Source organism: Pelodiscus sinensis, chromosome 18 (assembly GCF_052426305.1).
Source record: "Pelodiscus sinensis isolate ZL-2025 chromosome 18, ASM5242630v1, whole genome shotgun sequence".
In the NCBI taxonomy this organism is placed as follows: Eukaryota; Metazoa; Chordata; order Testudines; family Trionychidae; genus Pelodiscus; species Pelodiscus sinensis.
The window spans coordinates 32,159,000-32,175,384 of NC_143069.1; the positions used below are offsets into that span (position 1 = coordinate 32,159,000).

Below are 16,385 nucleotides of genomic sequence, written 5' to 3' on the forward strand. Positions count from 1 at the left end.
TCGGGCTCGTCCCGGCCGCTGGAGGCCCTGGTCGCACGGCGCCGTCAGCAGGGAGAAAACCGCGCAGACGGGAACCGGGACGATCTGGCCACCCTGAGCCTGGGCACCGGTAAGGAAAGTGTCTCGTGGGTCGCAGGTAGCGCCCTCGGCGGGCTGCCCACGACCCCCGGGCTGCAGGTAGCCCCCCCCGGCCCGCCAGCCAAGAGCTGTTGTGAGCGGCTCCTCTGCTCCGTGTAACGGCTGAGCTGGGGGGAATGTGGGGGGGGGCTATGGGGTACTGGAGGTCTGTGGGGGTAGCTGGTGGGGACTAGTGGTTAATGGGGTGCTATGCAGTAGCCAGGGGGCTATGGGAAAATGGGGCTATGGAGTACCTAGGGGGCTGTGGGTTAATGGGGGGATAGGAGGTCACTAGGGTGCAGTGGGGTAATGGGAGCTAGGGGGTAGCTAGTGGTGGCTATGGAATAAGGGGGGCTAGGGAGTTGCTAGGGGGCTGGGTGAATGGGGAGCTATGGGGTAGCTAGTGGGGGCTGTAGGCTGATGGGGCTATGGGGTACCTAGGGGGCTGTGGGTGAACGGGGGCTAGGAGGGCTCACGAGGGGGCTTTGGGTGTATGGGGGGGTTTGGGGCTAGCTAGTGGGGGCTACAGGCCAATGGGGGCTGGGGGGTTACTCCATGGCCAATGGCTGCAGGGGGAGACCTTGGTCACCAGGGGTCACTGTTCCCTTCCCCAAGGCTCCCCTAAGCCGCAGATCCACTGAGTCCTCGGCTCCCCCTGGGGCCCCTCCGGATGCACCGCACCCTGGGTGGGACATGGGGCAGGGGCTGTGGGCCGGGACAGAGGGGCTGCGGGCCGGGCTGGGGGGGGGACAGAGGGGGGGGGGGGGGGGGGGCCCTGGGGGGCTGGGCCGGCAGGGGCTGCGGGTCGGGACAGAGGGGCACCGGCCGGGCTGGGGGGCGCCCTGGGCTGGGCCGGCAGGGGCTGCGGGTCGGGACAGAGGGGCACCGGCCGGGCTGGGGGGCGCCCTGGGCTGGGCCGGCAGGGGGGTCGTGCCCCCCTCCTCTCCTGGCAGCCTCCGGGCATGAGAGGAGCCCTGCTGAGCCCCTGACACCCCCACCCCCCGGATTTCCCCATCCCTCTCATGGAAATCCCTCTGCTCCGCCCACATCCAACCCCCGTGTCCCCCAGCTGTTAGACCGGCCCCCGGCCCGCAGAACACCCGGAAGCGTCGCTCCATCCGTCCAGCCCACAGCATGTGTGAGATTCCAGAAGCCCCCGGCCTCCGGTCTGTGTGTCCTGGCACTGGGTGGGAGGAGTGAGGGGGGGCTGGCACTGGAGGCGGGGGAGGGGGAGCCTGGCACTGGAGGCGGGGGGCAGTCAGGGGCCTTGGCTTTCCTGAGGGCTCGTGAGCTGGGGCAGGTCAACATTGAACGGTTTTACTTGTCTCTTGTAACAAAGCTGCATTTGCAAAACTCCCCAGGGTCATGGGGCTGGCCCAGCTCCACCGCCCCAGGCCAACATCCCCCGTCTCTTGCGCTCAGCAGAGGAACTGGGGAAAGAACCCAGCAGTCCTGGCTCCCAGCCCGCCCCACTCTAACCACTAGACCACACTCCCCTCCCAGAGCCAAGCTACACCCCAGGAGTCCTGGCTTCCATACCCCCTATTCCAGTCACAAACCGTAGGGGAAGGGGACGTACGGCCAATACCACGTGCACAGTTCTATTGCGTTGGACATAACTTGGGTCAGTAGCACCAATGTAGGCCACTGGCTGGAGGGTTCCCAGGTGACCAGTCCTGAGCTGACCAGCCAACCCACGGCGGGTGGATCCCGTTGGCAGCCCGTGGCCGAGCTCCGTTAGCCAGACGTCCCGCCCCGCAGCGGGGAGAGGTCGGCCTCAATCCCGATCCACTCGGGCAGGAAGGCGGCCCACGGTTGGAAGAGCTGGAGGAAGGGGGAATCGGGGAGGGTGTAGTTGGCCAAGTAGATGGTCTCCCCCCCGGCCAGGTAGGCGGCCCAGATGCCGAAGGTCCCGATGGTCATGATCGTGTGGTTGCAATGGGCCAAGAGAGCGAAATCCCTCCCCGGCGACGACTCCTTCCCGTCCCCCGAGAAATACACGTCCCCCCGCGAGGCGTCAATGTTCTCCCGGCACCAGTCCATCCCGTTGCTGGTCACCACGAAGACCGGCTCCTGGTACTTGGCCCGGAAGTAGCCCATGGCCTTGTCCAGGTAGGCCTTGTCCGCCACCACCCCTTTCCAGACCTGGTGCATCACCCAGACGTAGTCCCCCCTCCGGACATGGATGCCCACGTAGGTCACGTTCCGGCGCTGCCCACGCAGCCCGGCCAGGTACCGGTTGGCCTCCTCCCTGATGTGGTCGTGGAAGGAGAATTCCTGGAGGATCTCCTGCCGGAGGTGGTGGTAGAAGGTCCAGGAACAGGGGTAGCCCATGAGCCGGACGTATTTCCCCTCGATGTGCCTGTACTCCTCCGACATCCAGTCGTGAAGCCTGTAATCCCTCCAGAGGGTGGTCCAGACCTGGTATCTGGAGAGCACGGGCAGGGTGATGCGGAAGAGCGGGGCCAGCTGCTGGTGCATCTCCGGCGGGATGTAGGCCTGGCGCCCGTTCATCTTGGCCAGGGCGTAGAGGGTGGCGTATTCCCCCATCTGGTTCCCCAGGCGCCCGATGGAGTTCACGGTCCACATGCCCGTATCTCTGGCAGAGGCATGTTGTAAGGTGTTCCTGCACCACATGCTGGGGCACTGGCTGAGCAGGCATATGGTGGAGATGCTCAGGGAAATCAGCAGGCAAAGGGTGATCAAGAGGCCTGGTCGAGAAGAGACCCAGGTGTTGAGCAGGTTCATGACTCCGAGCTGCAGCAGATGGGAGGGGGCCTGTGGGAAGAGGGAGCAAGAAATTCAGAATTTCCCCATTGGGTCTAATTGTTACTTGCATCACAAGCTTAGTGACCAGTGAGAACCTGGTTAGAACCTGTGGAGGTAGGGGCGGGGTGGGTGGGTGGGTTGGTGGATGGATGGATGGACGGATGGATGGACACAGAGTGGATGGGTGGGAGAACAGATGGGGGATGGATGGATGAGTGGACAGATGGACAGATGGAATGTGGATGGATGGATGGATGGATGTGTGGGTGGGTGGGTTGGGAGGGAGAGGGATGGCTGGTGGTGGAAGGGTGGGTGGGTGGATGGATGGATGAGTGGGTGGGTGGGTTGGGAGGGAGAGGGATGGCTGGTGGTGGAAGGATGGGTGGGTGGGTGGATGGATGAGTGGGTGGGTGGGTTGGGAGGGAGAGGGATGGCTGGTGGTGGAAGGATGGGTGGGTGGATGGATGGATGAATAGACAGGGTTTGAATACATGGAAGGATAGGCAGGTGAGTTGGTAGGTGGATGGATGGATGGATGGATGGATGGGGTGTGGATACACGGATGGATGGGTGCAAGGATTGGTGGGTGGATGGACAGATGGGGTGTAGATGGATTGATGGATGGGTGGAAGGACAGACAGACAGGGGATGGGTGAGGGATGGATGGATGGACAGGGTGTGGATGGGTGGGTGGGTGGTTTGGTAGGTGGATGGATGGATGAATGGAAGGATGGATGGATGGGTGGGTGGGTGGAAGGACAGACTGACAGGGGATGGGTGAGGGATGGATGGATGGACAGGGTGTGGATGGGTGGGTGGGTGGTTTGGTAGGTGGATGGATGGATGAATGGAAGGATGAATGGATTGATGGATGGGTGGGTGGAAGGACAGACTGACAGGGGATGGAGGGACGGACAGGGTGTGGATGGATGGGTGGGTGGATGGACGGATGAACGGATGGGGTGTGGATGGACGGGCGGGCGGGTGGGTAGATGGATGGACGGACGGACAAGCAGTGGATGGACGCATGTGTGGCTGGTGGGTGGATGGACGGATACAAACGGCCAGTGCGTGGATGGCTGGATGGACGGACAGACGGTCGGACGGGGGAGAGGGAAGGGAGCCAGATAGTGACGACGCCACAGTGAGAGCACCGTCACGCAGCCCCCCGGACATGAGCTGGCCGGGCCTGGCTCCAGACACAACCCCCAGCTCTCCCAGCTGGATTGTTCCCAGCGCATCCATCTCTCGCCATGTGTGACGCGCAGCGGGCGCCCCCGACCCTGCCCCCCCTCCGCAGCCAGCGGCGACTCCGCCGGCCATTGCTCCTCAGAGACACAGCGCCGGCTGGACGCTGACATTGGCGCCAGGGCAGAGCCTTAGTTCTCCTGGGGGGAAGGGGTCCCCCCTGTCCTGGACTTAGTCTGCTCTCGTCATGCTTCCCCCAGCCAAGACTGACTCAGCTCCCAGCAACTGGTCCCTGAGTAGCCTCCGCCTAGCCGAGGTGTCAGGTGGCTGGGCCATTGTCTACCTGCCTCCCCCCACTACGACACACCCTAGTCCTGCCAACTGCCCCGGCTCATCTGCTCAAACCCCAGCCTGCCTGACACAACAGAGGCAGCCGGGCTCGTGTGGCTAATGCAGCCCTGAGCCATTCTGTCAGACGTTTCTCAGTCGATGGCCTTCCCTCCGCAGCCTCAATGGCCTCTCTCACCCACCCACCCACCCAACCATCCCCACCCCCATCCCGCCTGCGGATTGCCCCTCCAGCTCCTAACTGCCCCCAGCCTTTGCAGGAACGGTTGGGTGGCTGGCCACGTTGGCTATGTCTAGACTACAGGCTTTTGTCGACACAAGTTTTGTCAACAGATACGTGTGGAGAAACCCCTGTAATAGTATCACTCTCCCATAACTTTGTATTAAGATCTATCCTTGTTAAGTGTTCTCATAGAATCTCTGTAACATTTCTCCTGTAACTTGGTATTAAGATAGATAGATCTGGTAAGAGAAAATGTCTTTTGAGCTCTCCCCTTTCCTTGATGGTCCTGTTGAAATGAATGAGGAGAATGAAAGGGGAGCAGCTGCAAGGGTGGAGAAGGTCTGGGAGCCAGACCCAAGACAATCCCTGTCAAATAGTGATAGAAATGTAGCCGTGTTAGTCTGGTGCAGCTGAAACAAAAACCAGGACTATGTAGCACTTTAAAGACTAACAAGATGGTTTATTAGGTGATGAGCTTTCGTGGGCCAGACCCACTTCCTCAGATCAAATAGTGGAAGAAAATTGTCACAACCATATATATCAAAGGGTACAATTAAAAAAAATACCTGCAAAGTGAGCTCATGAAGAGACTGGACAGACAGACGCCTTGGGAGTCAAGCAGCAAGTGCCTGCCCTTGGAAGAACTCTCCTTGAAGCAGCATTAACAAAGCCGAGGTGATGACTAATTGGCTGCATGAGAGGGATAAATAGGAGGCATCTTGCAGAGGGACTCCCGGGTTTTCACCTTGTCAACATGGGAGCATCGATCCGGGTCGGCAGAAGCCCAGCTCCACCCCTCCCCCATCTAACTCACCTGGCCAGTGCAGTTAGGGGGAGCAACTTTTGGTAACAAGAAGATGGAGTGTGCTTGTGTGTGTGTGTGTGTGTGTGTGTGTGTGTGTGTGCGTGCACGCTTGATTGATCTATGAATGTTCAATACATGTGGCGTGTTGCCTTATCCCCCTGAAAAAGATTCTATTAAGCACAATATTTTGGTGGAGAATTGCGAAAGGGGGAAAGTACCACAAGCATTTATTGAGTAATGGAAAGGTGTTGAGATGTATGGAAAAGTGATCATAACCTCGAAAAGTGATCGATCATTACGGTGTGCACACCCCGGCTATGTCTAGACTGCAGGCTTCTTTCGAAAGAGGCTGTTTCGAAATCATCTTTCGAAAGTGCCTCTTTCAAAAGATCGCGTCTAGACTGCAGGCGGATCTTTCGAAAGAGAAATCCGCTTTTTCGAAAGAGAGCACCCAGCGAGTCTGGATGCTCTCTTTCGAAGATGGCCTCTTTACGTTGAAGAACGCCTTCTTTCGAAAGAGGAACTTTCGAAAGAAGGCGTTCTTCCTCGTAAATTGAGGTTTACCGCCATCGAAAGAAAAGCCGCGTTCTTTCGAAATAATTTCGAAAGAACGCGGCTTGAGTCTGGACGCAGGGGAAGTTTTTTCGGGAAAAGGCTACTTTTCCCGAAAAAACCCCTGAGTCTGGACACGGCCCCCCGGTGGTAGTAGGCTCAGTAAAGAGAGGAGGAGAAGTAGCTTTCTCGCTCCCCCGGTTGTAGAGCACCGGCATTAGAAAGAAGGGAGGAGAATTAAATTTCTTGCTCCAGGAAAAAGAGGTGTTGGTAAATAAGAGTAAAAAGGATAAGCATTGCTATTCTAGTCCCAATAGGAGGTTGGGTATACCAGAAAATGTTTAAACATAAGGGCTGTGTCTAGACTGGCAAGTTTTTCCGCAAAATCATCTGCTTTTGCGGAAAAACTTGCCAGCTGTCTACACTGGCCGCTTGAATTTCTGCAAGAACACTGACGATCTCATGTAAGATTGTCAGTGCTTTTGTGGAAATACTATGCTGCTCCCGCTTCCAAAAGACTTTTGCGCAAATGTGCCAGTGTAGACAGCACAGTACTGTTGTCTGCAAAAAAGCCCCGATCGCGAAAATGGCGATCGGGGCTTTTTTGCGGAAAACCGCGTCTAGATTGGCCACGGACGTTTTTCTGCAAAAGGTGCTTTTGCGGAAAAGCATCCTGCCAATCTAGACGTGCTTTTCCGAAAATGCTTTTAACAGAAAACTTTTCCGTTAAAAGCATTTTCGGAAAATCATGCCAGTGTAGACGTAGCCAAGCAGTCTTTTAAGAAGGCTCCCAGAGAGGAGACTAAAAAATTGGCAAATCTTGAACAAATCTTGCAAAAATTCAGACATAGCCCTTGGTCTGGTCAAGTGTTAGCTGATGTCCGTACCCTTTCAGACCTAGAAGACAAATTGGCTAACTACTTATGGATATATAAACCCTCAATTCCAATGAAAAAGGAAGCAGCTGCAGTTTGGCTTCTATGGAAAACCTGTAATGTGATGTTCCTCAAATTGACTGAATATAAGAACGCAAATATGAAACTGCAAAATGTAGAAGCCTCTGCTGCAGAAGTGGAGAGGTAGAAATGCATGTCCCTCAGTACCCAGACACAGCTAGATTCCCTTAAAGTTGGGTACCGAGAGTTAAAGCAACTCTCTGATTTTTCAGGAATATGCTTAAGAAAAAGGACCAGGAGGTAGGGGGCTTAGTGAACAAGGCCACCCTCCTTGCTAAACTGGTAATGGGACAAAGCCTGAGTCTGTGAAAAGGAGCCACTTTCCATTTAGCAAGAAAAACAGGATCAGGCCTAGACAAGTAGGCAGGTAAAAGATAGATTGAAGGCCTTGCGGTAGAACTGAGAAAAAGCAGTAAGTACAGGCACTGGAAATCTAAATCCTCAAAACAATACTTGCAAGAGTAATATCTGAAACAAGGCCAGTTTTCATTTTCAGATATAAGAAAGTGTTTTAAGAAAAAGAAAACCACCGAGAAGTTAACTCCACAGAGAACGGAAGGAGTTGAGCAGTTGTGAAAATGCTAAAATGGTATAGGAAAAAATTGTGGTTTCTTTGCAGCTGTTCTGAAGGAAAAACGGGCCCTTTTCCAAAACAATGTCTGTAAATAATCCAGGCAAATTTGACTCAAATCCATACATTTGATTATAGATACTGATAAAAGAACTTTAAGGGGGTTTCTATTGGAACTTAACTACCCCAATGAATAAAAGGTAGTAATCGTTGTACAGCTATGTAGAAATAGTGTAAGAAAGGTTGAGAGGGAATGTATGTGTATCTGTGTGTAAATATATATATAGTGTAAATAAGTGAGGTTTTTCAAGATCCAGTAATCCTGTTTTGTAGGTTAGTGAACTGTTTTGTAAGCTTAAAACAAATTGGTTTGGTTTATTTTCAGTAAAACCATTTCAGTCCAAGTTGTTCAACGAAAGTACAGAAAAACTCGGTGAGCATAAACAAAACAGTTACACCCTATGCAAAGTTTAATATGGCTAAGTAAACAAAGGATGCACATTTTCCTGTGACATGCCAGCTACGTCTAGACTTCCATGATTTTCTGGAAATGCTTTTAACGGAAAAGTTTTCCGTTAAAAGCATTTTAGGAACAGAGCGTCTAGATTGGTACGGACGCTTTTCCGCAAAAGCATTTTTTGCGGGAAAGCGTCCGTGGCCAATCTAGACGCGCTTTTCTACAAAAAAGCCCCCGTCGCCATTTTCGCGATCGGGGCTTTTTTGTGGAAAACAAATCTGAGCTGTCTACACTGGCCCTTTTGCGCAAAAGTCTTTCGGAAAACAACTTTTGCCCGAACGGGAGCAGCATAGTATTTCCGGAAAAGCACTGACGATCTTACATGAGATTGTCAGTGCTTTTCCGGAAATTCAAGCAGCCAGTGTAGACAGCTGGCAAGTTTTTCCGCAAAAGCAGATGATTTTGCGGAAAAACTTGCCAGTCTAGACACAGCCGCCATGTATATTGTAGAAGGGGTAAAAGCTGCAAACAAATCAAAATCCTGGGATGGCTCCAGGAGCCGCAACAGGTTGTACTTTCCTTTTCAGGTTGCTGTGTGAGAGAGCAGGACTTAAAAGTCAAAACTCAAAACTCTAAATCTCTGGCAAAAGTGATTGTGTCCCTTTTTAAGACAAAGCTACATACAGCTTTGAATCTAAAAGCAAGCCAGAAAGTGTTCTGTGGTGCACAGATGCCCTAGCTGGCAGCACAAAGAAGCTTTGCAGGTAATAGCTAAGTTTGATCAGCAAACTACCTGAGATCAGAAAGTTCAAAATGTAGCCCTCCAGAAAGAAAGGTGGGGAAAAGGAGTCAAACCTAAAACTGAGAATCTAAAAATCTCAAGATCTAAAAACAAGCAAGAAAAAGGATTTCTGTTTGCACAATGCTAAATGTGAAAACAGATACAAAAAGGGGGTCTGTATAAGCAAAGATTTAAAGATGCTATTAACAAACTGATCTCAAAGATAAGTAGTCTAAGGGAATGCTTTTAGAAAAATGGTCATTGGAAACTCAACTCGCACTGAAAATCCTCCGGAATTACAGTAATAATGCTTCTTGGCTATTCTCTATGGCTGCATCTAGACTGGCATGATTTTGCGGAAATACTTTTAATGGAAATGTTTTTCCGTTAAAAGTATTTCTGCAAAAGCACGTCTAGATTGACACGGATGCTTTTGTGCCAAAAGTGCTTTTGCACAAAAGCACCCGTGGCCAGTCTAGATGCGATTTTGCGCAAGAAAGCCCCAATCGCCATTTTAGCCATCGGGGCTTTTTTGCGCAAAACAGTTCTTCCCTGTCTACACTGGCCCTCTTGCACAAGTATTCTGGCGCAAGAGGGCTTTTTCCCGAGTGGGAGCGTGAAAGTATTTGCGCAATAAGCACTGATTTTGTACATTACAAAGTCAGTGCTCTTGCACAAATTCAAGCAGCCAGTGTAAACAGCTGGCAAGTTTTTGCGCAAAAGTTTTTGGCACCCTATGCGTAAACTTAACACAGCAGAAACTTGCTAGCCTAGTCTGCTGTAAAAGAAGAAAACTGAAGCACAATTCCTGAATGTGATGATTATACAATGGGGTGATTCGCCCAAAAGAAGGGTAGAAACCAGTGAAACCTGTTTTGCCTACAAAACAAAAATATGTAACTATAGGAGTAATTGTAAGCAAAGAGAGGAATGAAAGCATATTTGTAAAAGAAAAAGTATGTAAATAATAATGTGCCACTCCCAAAAGGGTACAAGTATGTAGCTAGTATACTGTGTTAAAATGATTAGGCAGGAAAGTTTTAATAAGCATTATGCATTTTGACTATATTTACAGAAACCAGTATCTCAAAAGGGTAGAGGCCAAGGAATTTGAATCTTGGTATTTGGAAAAAGTGGTAAAGGTTCATTTAAAAGAAAAACTTATACATGACTAAACAAAAAGGATAGATATGTGAAAACATTGGTCAAAAAAAATCAGTGTTCATTGGAATGTTTACATCAACTTTCAGCCTGTAAGGCCAGCTGAATGCACCTGGATGTTGCATACAATTGGAAGTGTAAGACCCTTGCAACCCCATAATAAACATAAAGCACAAGGTTAAATTAAACACAAGGTTTATCTATTGATAAAAAAACTTGAAGGACAAATAAGGGTCGGTCACTTGGACTTCCATCTTATTGCAAAATATTGTTTATTAAAAGTGTTGTTAGATAAAGAGAATATTTGTTGAATTACAACCACAAGCACAAATTGCTTCTCAGTATATTGCCATTAATTAGTTAAATAAAGTGTGACCCACTCAAGAATTGTTCTTGAGGGGTCAAAAGCGGGACAATGTGGAGAAATCCCTGTAATATTATCACTCTCATATAACTTTGTATTAAGATCTATCTTTCTTAAGTGTTCTTATAGAATCTCTGTAACATTTCTCCTGTAACTTGGTATTAAGATATATAGATCTTGTAAGAAAAAATGTCTTTTGAGCTCTTCCCCTTTCCTTGATTGTCCTGTTGAAATAATGAGGCGTGAATGGAGAATGAAAGGGGAGCACCTCCAGCAGCAGTTGCAAGGGTGGAGAAGGTCTGGGAGCCAGATTCAAGACAATACCTGCAAAGTGAGCTCATGAAGAAGACTGGACATACAGAGGCCTTGGGAGTCAAGCAGCAAGTGCCTGCCCTTGGAAGAACTCTCTTTGAAGCAGCATTAAGAAAGCCGAGGTGATGACTAATTGGCTGCATGAGAGGGATAAATAGGAGGCATCTTGCAGAGGGACCCCGGGTTTTCATCTTGTCAACATGGGAGCATCCAGCCGGATCCGCAGAAGCCCAGCTCCACCCCTTCCCCATCTAACTCACCTGGCCAGTGCAGTTAGGGGGAGCAACTTTTGGTAACAAGAAGATGGAGTGTGCTTGTGTGTGTGTGTGTGTGTGCGTGCGCGCACGCTTGATTGATCTATGGATGTTCAATACATGTGGCATGTTGCCTTATCCCCCTGAAAAAGATCCCGGGTGCTTCTTTTAAGCACAATATTTTGGTGGAGAATTGCGAAAGGGGGAAGGTACCACGAGCCTTTATTGAGTAATGGAAAGGTGTTGAGAAGTATGGGAAAGTGATCATAACTTCGAAAAGTATTAAGAAGTGATCGATCATTACGGTGTGCACACCCCCGGTGGTAGCAGGCTCAGTAAAGAGAGGAGGAGAAGTAGCTTTCTCGCTCCCCCAGTCGTAGAGCACCGGCATTAGAAAGAAGGGAGGAGAATTAAATTTCTTGCTCTAGGAAAAAGAGGGTGGATGGACGGACGGATGAACGGATGAAGGGGCAGGGTGGCTGGCTAGGTGGCCGGGGGGATGGACGGACGGATGGAGGGGCGGGGTGGCTGGCTAGGTGGCCGGAGGGACGGATGGAGGGGCGGGGCAGCTGGCTAGGTGGCCGGGGGGATGGATGGACGGATGGAGGGGCAGGGTGGCTGGCTAGGTGGCCAGGCGGATGGACGGATGGATGGAGGGGCGGGGTGGCTGGCTAGGTGGCCGGGGGGATGGACGGACGGATGGAGGGGCGGGGCGGCTGGCTAGGTGGCCGGGGGGATGGACGGACGGATGGAGGGGCGGGGCGGCTGGCTAGGTGGCCGGGGGGATGGACGGACGGATGGAGGAGCAGGGTGGCTGGCTAGGTGGCCGGAGGGACGGATGGAGGGGTGGGATGGCTGGCTAGGTGGCCGGAAGGACGGATGGAGGGGCGGGGCGGCTGGCTAGGTGGCCAGGGGGATGGACGGACGGATGGAGGGGCGGGGTGGCTGGCTAGGTGGCCAGGGGGATGGACGGACGGATGGAGGGGCGGGGTGGCTGGCTAGGTGGCCGGAGGGATGGACGAACGGATGGAGGGGCGGGGTGGCTGGCTAGGTGGCCGGGGGGATGGGCGGACGGATGGAGGGGCGGGGTGGCTGGCTAGGTGGCCGGAGGGACGGACGGACGGATGGAGGGGCGGGGTGGCTGGCTAGGTGGTCGGAGGGATGGATGGCGGGGCGGCTGGCTAGGTGGCCGGAGGGACGGATGGAGGGGCGGGGCGGCTGGCTAGGTGGCCAGGGGGATGGACGGACGGATGGAGGGGCGGGGTGGCTGGCTAGGTGGCCGGAGGGATGGACGAATGGATGGAGGGGCGGGGTGGCTGGCTAGGTGGCCAGGAGGATGGACGGACGGATGGACGGATGGAGGGGCGGGGTGGCTGGCTAGGTGGCCAGGAGGATGGACGGACGGATGGAGGGGCGGGGTGGCTGGCTAGGTGGCCGGAGGGATGGACGAATGGATGGAGGGGCGGGGTGGCTGGCTAGGTGGCCAGGGGGATGGACGGACGGATGGAGGGGCGGGGTGGCTGGCTAGGTGGCTGGAGGGACGGACGGGCTGGAGGGACGGATGGAGGAGCGGGCGGCTGGCTATGTGGTCGGAGGGACGGACGGACGGATGGAGGGGCGGGGCGGGGCGGCTGGCTAGGTGGCCGGGGGGATGGACGGACGGATGGAGGGGCGGGGCAGCTGGCTAGGTGGCCGGATGGAGGGGCGGGGTGGCTGGCTAGGTGGCCGGAGGGACGGACAGACGGATGGAGGGGCGGGCGGCTGGCTAGGTGGCCGGATGGAGGGGCGGGGCGGCTGGCTAGGTGGCCGGGGGGATGGACGGACGGATGGAGGGGCGGGGCGGCTGGAGGGGCGGGGCGGCTGGCAGGCTGCTGGTGACAGGGCCGGGCGAGGGGCGGGTACCTTGCAGCATGGGGAGGCCTGGGCACAGCTGGGTAGAGAATCTCCCCCCTTCTTACCTTGGCGAGGGGGTTTCCGGGCCAGGCCCTGGCGCTGCGGCTCCCGGTCAGGTTCCCCGGCGGCTCCAGCTCCCGCATGCTGGGCCAAGGGAGTATTTCCTGCTGCGCTTTTCTCCGCGCTTAAACATTAATCCAGCCCCTGCCCCCGCCCGGCGCTGCCTGCCTCTCCCCACACGTGGCCCGGGGCCGGCCGCATGGAGCAGGGCAGCCAGCACACCTGGGCTCTCTCCCCAGCTCTAGGAGGGGAGTGGGGTCTAATGGTTAGAGCAGGCGAGGGCAGGCCTGAGAACCAGGACTCCTGGAAACCAGCCCCCCCCCCCCACACGAGCCCAGGCCTGCTAGGCCCTGATACACCAGGCAGCCAAGGAGTTAAGAAGCGAGCCCGGGCCGGCTCTCCATGCCCTGAGTCTCCAAGCACCCAAGGGCCTGGCGCCCGCCCACAGGAAGCAAGTCAGGTACTGAACTTTGCCGCTCGCTCTCCACCCACAGCCCCTCCCTGCCCCCCCCCCCCCCGATCTGCCAATGCCCCTGAATTCAGACTGTTACATAATAAAGGGGGTGCCCTGGGCTGGGTAACAGGCAATTGCGCATCAAGACTGAGGGATTAATGACCCATTTTCTCAACGGGGTGGGGCAGACACTGACAGTACCCCATGGCGGGGGACAGAGCCCAGGAGTCCTGGCTTCCAACCCCCCTTTGCTCTAACCACTAGGCCCTAGTCCCCTCCCAGAGCTCAGCCTAGAACCCAGGCTCCCCACCTCTCTAACCACTGGGCTCCCCACCCCAAGCGGGGCCTAGAACCCAGGAGTTCTGGCTCCCAACGCCTCTCTGCTCTAACCACTAGGCCCTGCTCCCCTCCCAGAGCCCAGGGAAGAACACCAGCATCCCGGCTCCTCAATTTCCTGCTCAGTCACAACCTGCCCCTCCAATTCACCCCCACACACACCTGGTGAGGCGAGCCACACGCTGGGCGGCAGCGGGGAGGGCAGGCGGAGCCGCGCACCCCGCCCCGGGGCCGGCCGGCTGGAGCGTTTGAACAAGACAAAAGAGGAGGAAGTACGCAGGTGCCGTGGCGTGGGAAGGAGCTGGCGCCCTGTGAGGTCTCCCCACCCCTCCCCCTGGGCGCGGCCCTCCCGGCGGCCCCGGCCCCCCCAACCCCTTTGGCGCACCCCAGCCCTGGCCGCTGTCCCCCCCAACGGAGCAGGACGCGCGAGATCCCGGAGCTGGGAGGCTCAGCCAGGACGGGGCGTGTGGGGAGCCTGACCCCTGGCAGGCAGGTGGGGTCACACCTGGCAGGGCCGGCTCCCCTCCCCCCGGCTTCTGGGTCCCCCGGCTTGGCCTGTTAGGCACAGAGCCCCCACCCCGGGGGGGGGGGGGTCATGTGCCCAGTCAGTGCAGGGTTTCTTCATCGCCAGGGGGAGGGAGGGTGGCTAGATGGGTGGATTCAGGCTTCCGATGGCCCGGAGCCATGAAGGTAAAAGCACCATCCCTAAGTCCCTGACTGCCCAGGAACCCCCACCCCCGCCCCCCGTGTCTTTCTCCGGAGCCGGCTCAGTCTCCCTCACAGAGAGACGACTTCCACACACTCCCCCGCTGTCTCCCTGAGCCTGGCCAGGGAGCAACCGTCCTTCCCCCGCCCAACCCTGGAAGGGGAAACTGAGGCACGCCGCGGCAGCATAAAAAATATCCATGCCCTGTTCGCTGCAAGGCCGAACCCATCCCTCCCGCCTCAAAAGGCTCCTCCCGCCCAGCCCGGGAGGGGGGGAATCCCGGTTTTCCGAATACAGGCGGGGGGAGGGAAGGGTTTTCTTTGCCTCTGAGATACACCCCGAAATGTCACCGCGCCAAGCAAAGCCGCCGCCACCTTTGGCTCGTTCTTGCGACAAGCTGCTTCCCTCTGACTCCCCGGACGTCACCCATGGGGACCGGGCTCCCTCGATTTCCCAGCTGGAAGGGGCCCTCCCCCTTTGGTAACCCCTCCCCCACAGGCCCCCCAACTCCCAATTCTAGGGAAAAGCATTCCCCAGCTTTGGAAATAGCCGGGGACCGAGAGCTCACCCCGAGCCAGGCAGCTGCTCCAATGGGTAATTACTCGCGACGCTTCCAAATGTCCATCTAGCTGGCACCCCGGCAGGGAGAGGGGTGTGTCAGGCCCCTGTGGACGTCAGGCATCCCGGCTTTTATCCTCTGCCGCCTGCGATGCCTGGCGAGGGGCGCTCAGACGCACGGACACAAGCCCCCGGCCGGCGGGAACCCAGCCCGGTGCTGGCGGCGTTCGGGAGCCGGTTGGCAAGAAGGGGGGCCGTGGGCAGCGGCAGGTGCGACCGCACACCCTGGGAGAGAAGTTTGGAGGTGGGGCTGGTTCTCCACCCATTTATAAAGCCACAGGGATGAAAGGAGGGGGCGGGAAGGGCTAATGGTGTTCATTACAGCGCCTCCACCCTCCTCCTCCAAACACCCCCCCAGCCACCTGGCACAGCGGCGCAAGCTGCTAAACTGGTTACAAGCCACCCCCCCCTCCCCGGGAAGCCCTCGTGCTATGTTTTGGGGAATGCCCCCCCAACCTATGGGGCAGTCACCATCGCCATGGGGCGGGGGGGGAGAGCCCCGGGCTGTTTTGCATCCCCCGCCGAAAATGTTCAGAGTCTTTGCGGCACGATCGCCGAAAACCTCCCGCTGCCCGGGCCTGAAAAAAGCCGAGGGGACGGAAAGGGCCCGAGCACAAGACGGAGAGCATGACCCTGCTGCCGTATCGCTCCGCGGGACACCGCACCCCCTCGCCCCCGACTGCTGCCTGCCCGGGTGGTCGCCTCCTCTCCCAAAAAGACGCCTAGGCCTGAGGAAAAGCGCCAAAAAGGGCGGCACACCCAGGAGGGGTTTGGAGCGGCTGCCGTGGGAGGGGAGGTTGAAAAGACGGGGCCTTTTCAGCGTGGGAAAGAGGAGACGAAGAAGGGACACGGCTGAAAATCAGGGTGGGTGTGGAGAAGGCAATCAGGGAAAAGTTATTTACTTGTTCCCGGAAGGGTTGGGGAGGAGGAAGGGCTGGCAGGCCAGGTGCAGGCTCAGGCTGATAGGGCCAACTCCTGGCCAGCAGCCCAGCTGGTCCCCCCGCCTACCCCCGCCCTGGCTGCGGGGCCCATGTGCTGTTCTGAGCCACGGTGGGGGGAAGCTTCACATGCTGCCGGCCCTGCACACTGACAGCTCCCATTGGCCACTTTCTGGCCAATGGGAGCTGCGAGATTGTGCTGGGGGAGGCGGGGGGCAACACATGACGCCTTCTCCCCGGCTCACGGTGGCGCTCAGAGACCCAGCGGCCCCCGCAGCCAGATGCTCTGAGCCACGTGCGGGGTGGGGCAGGAGGAAGCCGGCCGGAGGAACCGGTTGCTGCCGGATTTGGCCTGCATTTTGCTTGTCCCCGAGCTGCACCATACGCCTTTATAACGTAGACGGAAAAGGTGATCCAGGCATATAAATATGATTATCATCCTGAGCAAATCAGAAATTACCCGTCTTAGCCGGTGTCATGCACCCGCTTGGGGTCTTGTATTTTACTTTTATATATATATAG

General features: G+C 56.1%; 1 protein-coding gene across 2 annotated transcripts; it reads right to left on the minus strand.

Moving 5' to 3' along the window:
* Nucleotides 1–1,420: 1,420 nt before the first annotated feature.
* LOC142825615 (galactoside alpha-(1,2)-fucosyltransferase 2-like) lies at nt 1,421–15,178 on the minus strand. 2 transcript variants are annotated; one of them, XM_075917595.2, is made up of 2 exons: nt 14,876–15,178; nt 1,421–2,895 (listed from the first exon to the last, which is right to left on the minus strand). In XM_075917595.2, the coding sequence occupies exon 2, from the start codon at nt 2,863–2,865 to the stop codon at nt 1,855–1,857; it is 1,011 nt and encodes a 336-aa protein (XP_075773710.2). In that variant the 5' UTR covers nt 2,866–2,895; nt 14,876–15,178; the 3' UTR covers nt 1,421–1,854. The 2 variants fall into 2 exon arrangements, with proteins under 2 accessions (XP_075773710.2, XP_075773711.2); XM_075917596.2 differs by lacking the exon at nt 14,876–15,178 and adding an exon at nt 12,817–13,038.
* Between the last annotated feature and the right edge of the window lie 1,207 nt (nt 15,179–16,385).

Bases quoted from the DNA above. Each gene is read 5' to 3' on its own strand.
- LOC142825615 (XM_075917596.2), bottom strand. From the start codon at position 12,894: ATGCGGGAGCTGGAGCCGCCGGGGAACCTGACCGGGAGCCGCAGCGCC. The intron at 2,896-12,816 runs GTAAGAAGGGGG...CTCTTCCCACAG, and splicing joins CCGGAAACCCCCTCGCCAAG to GCCCCCTCCCATCTGCTGCA.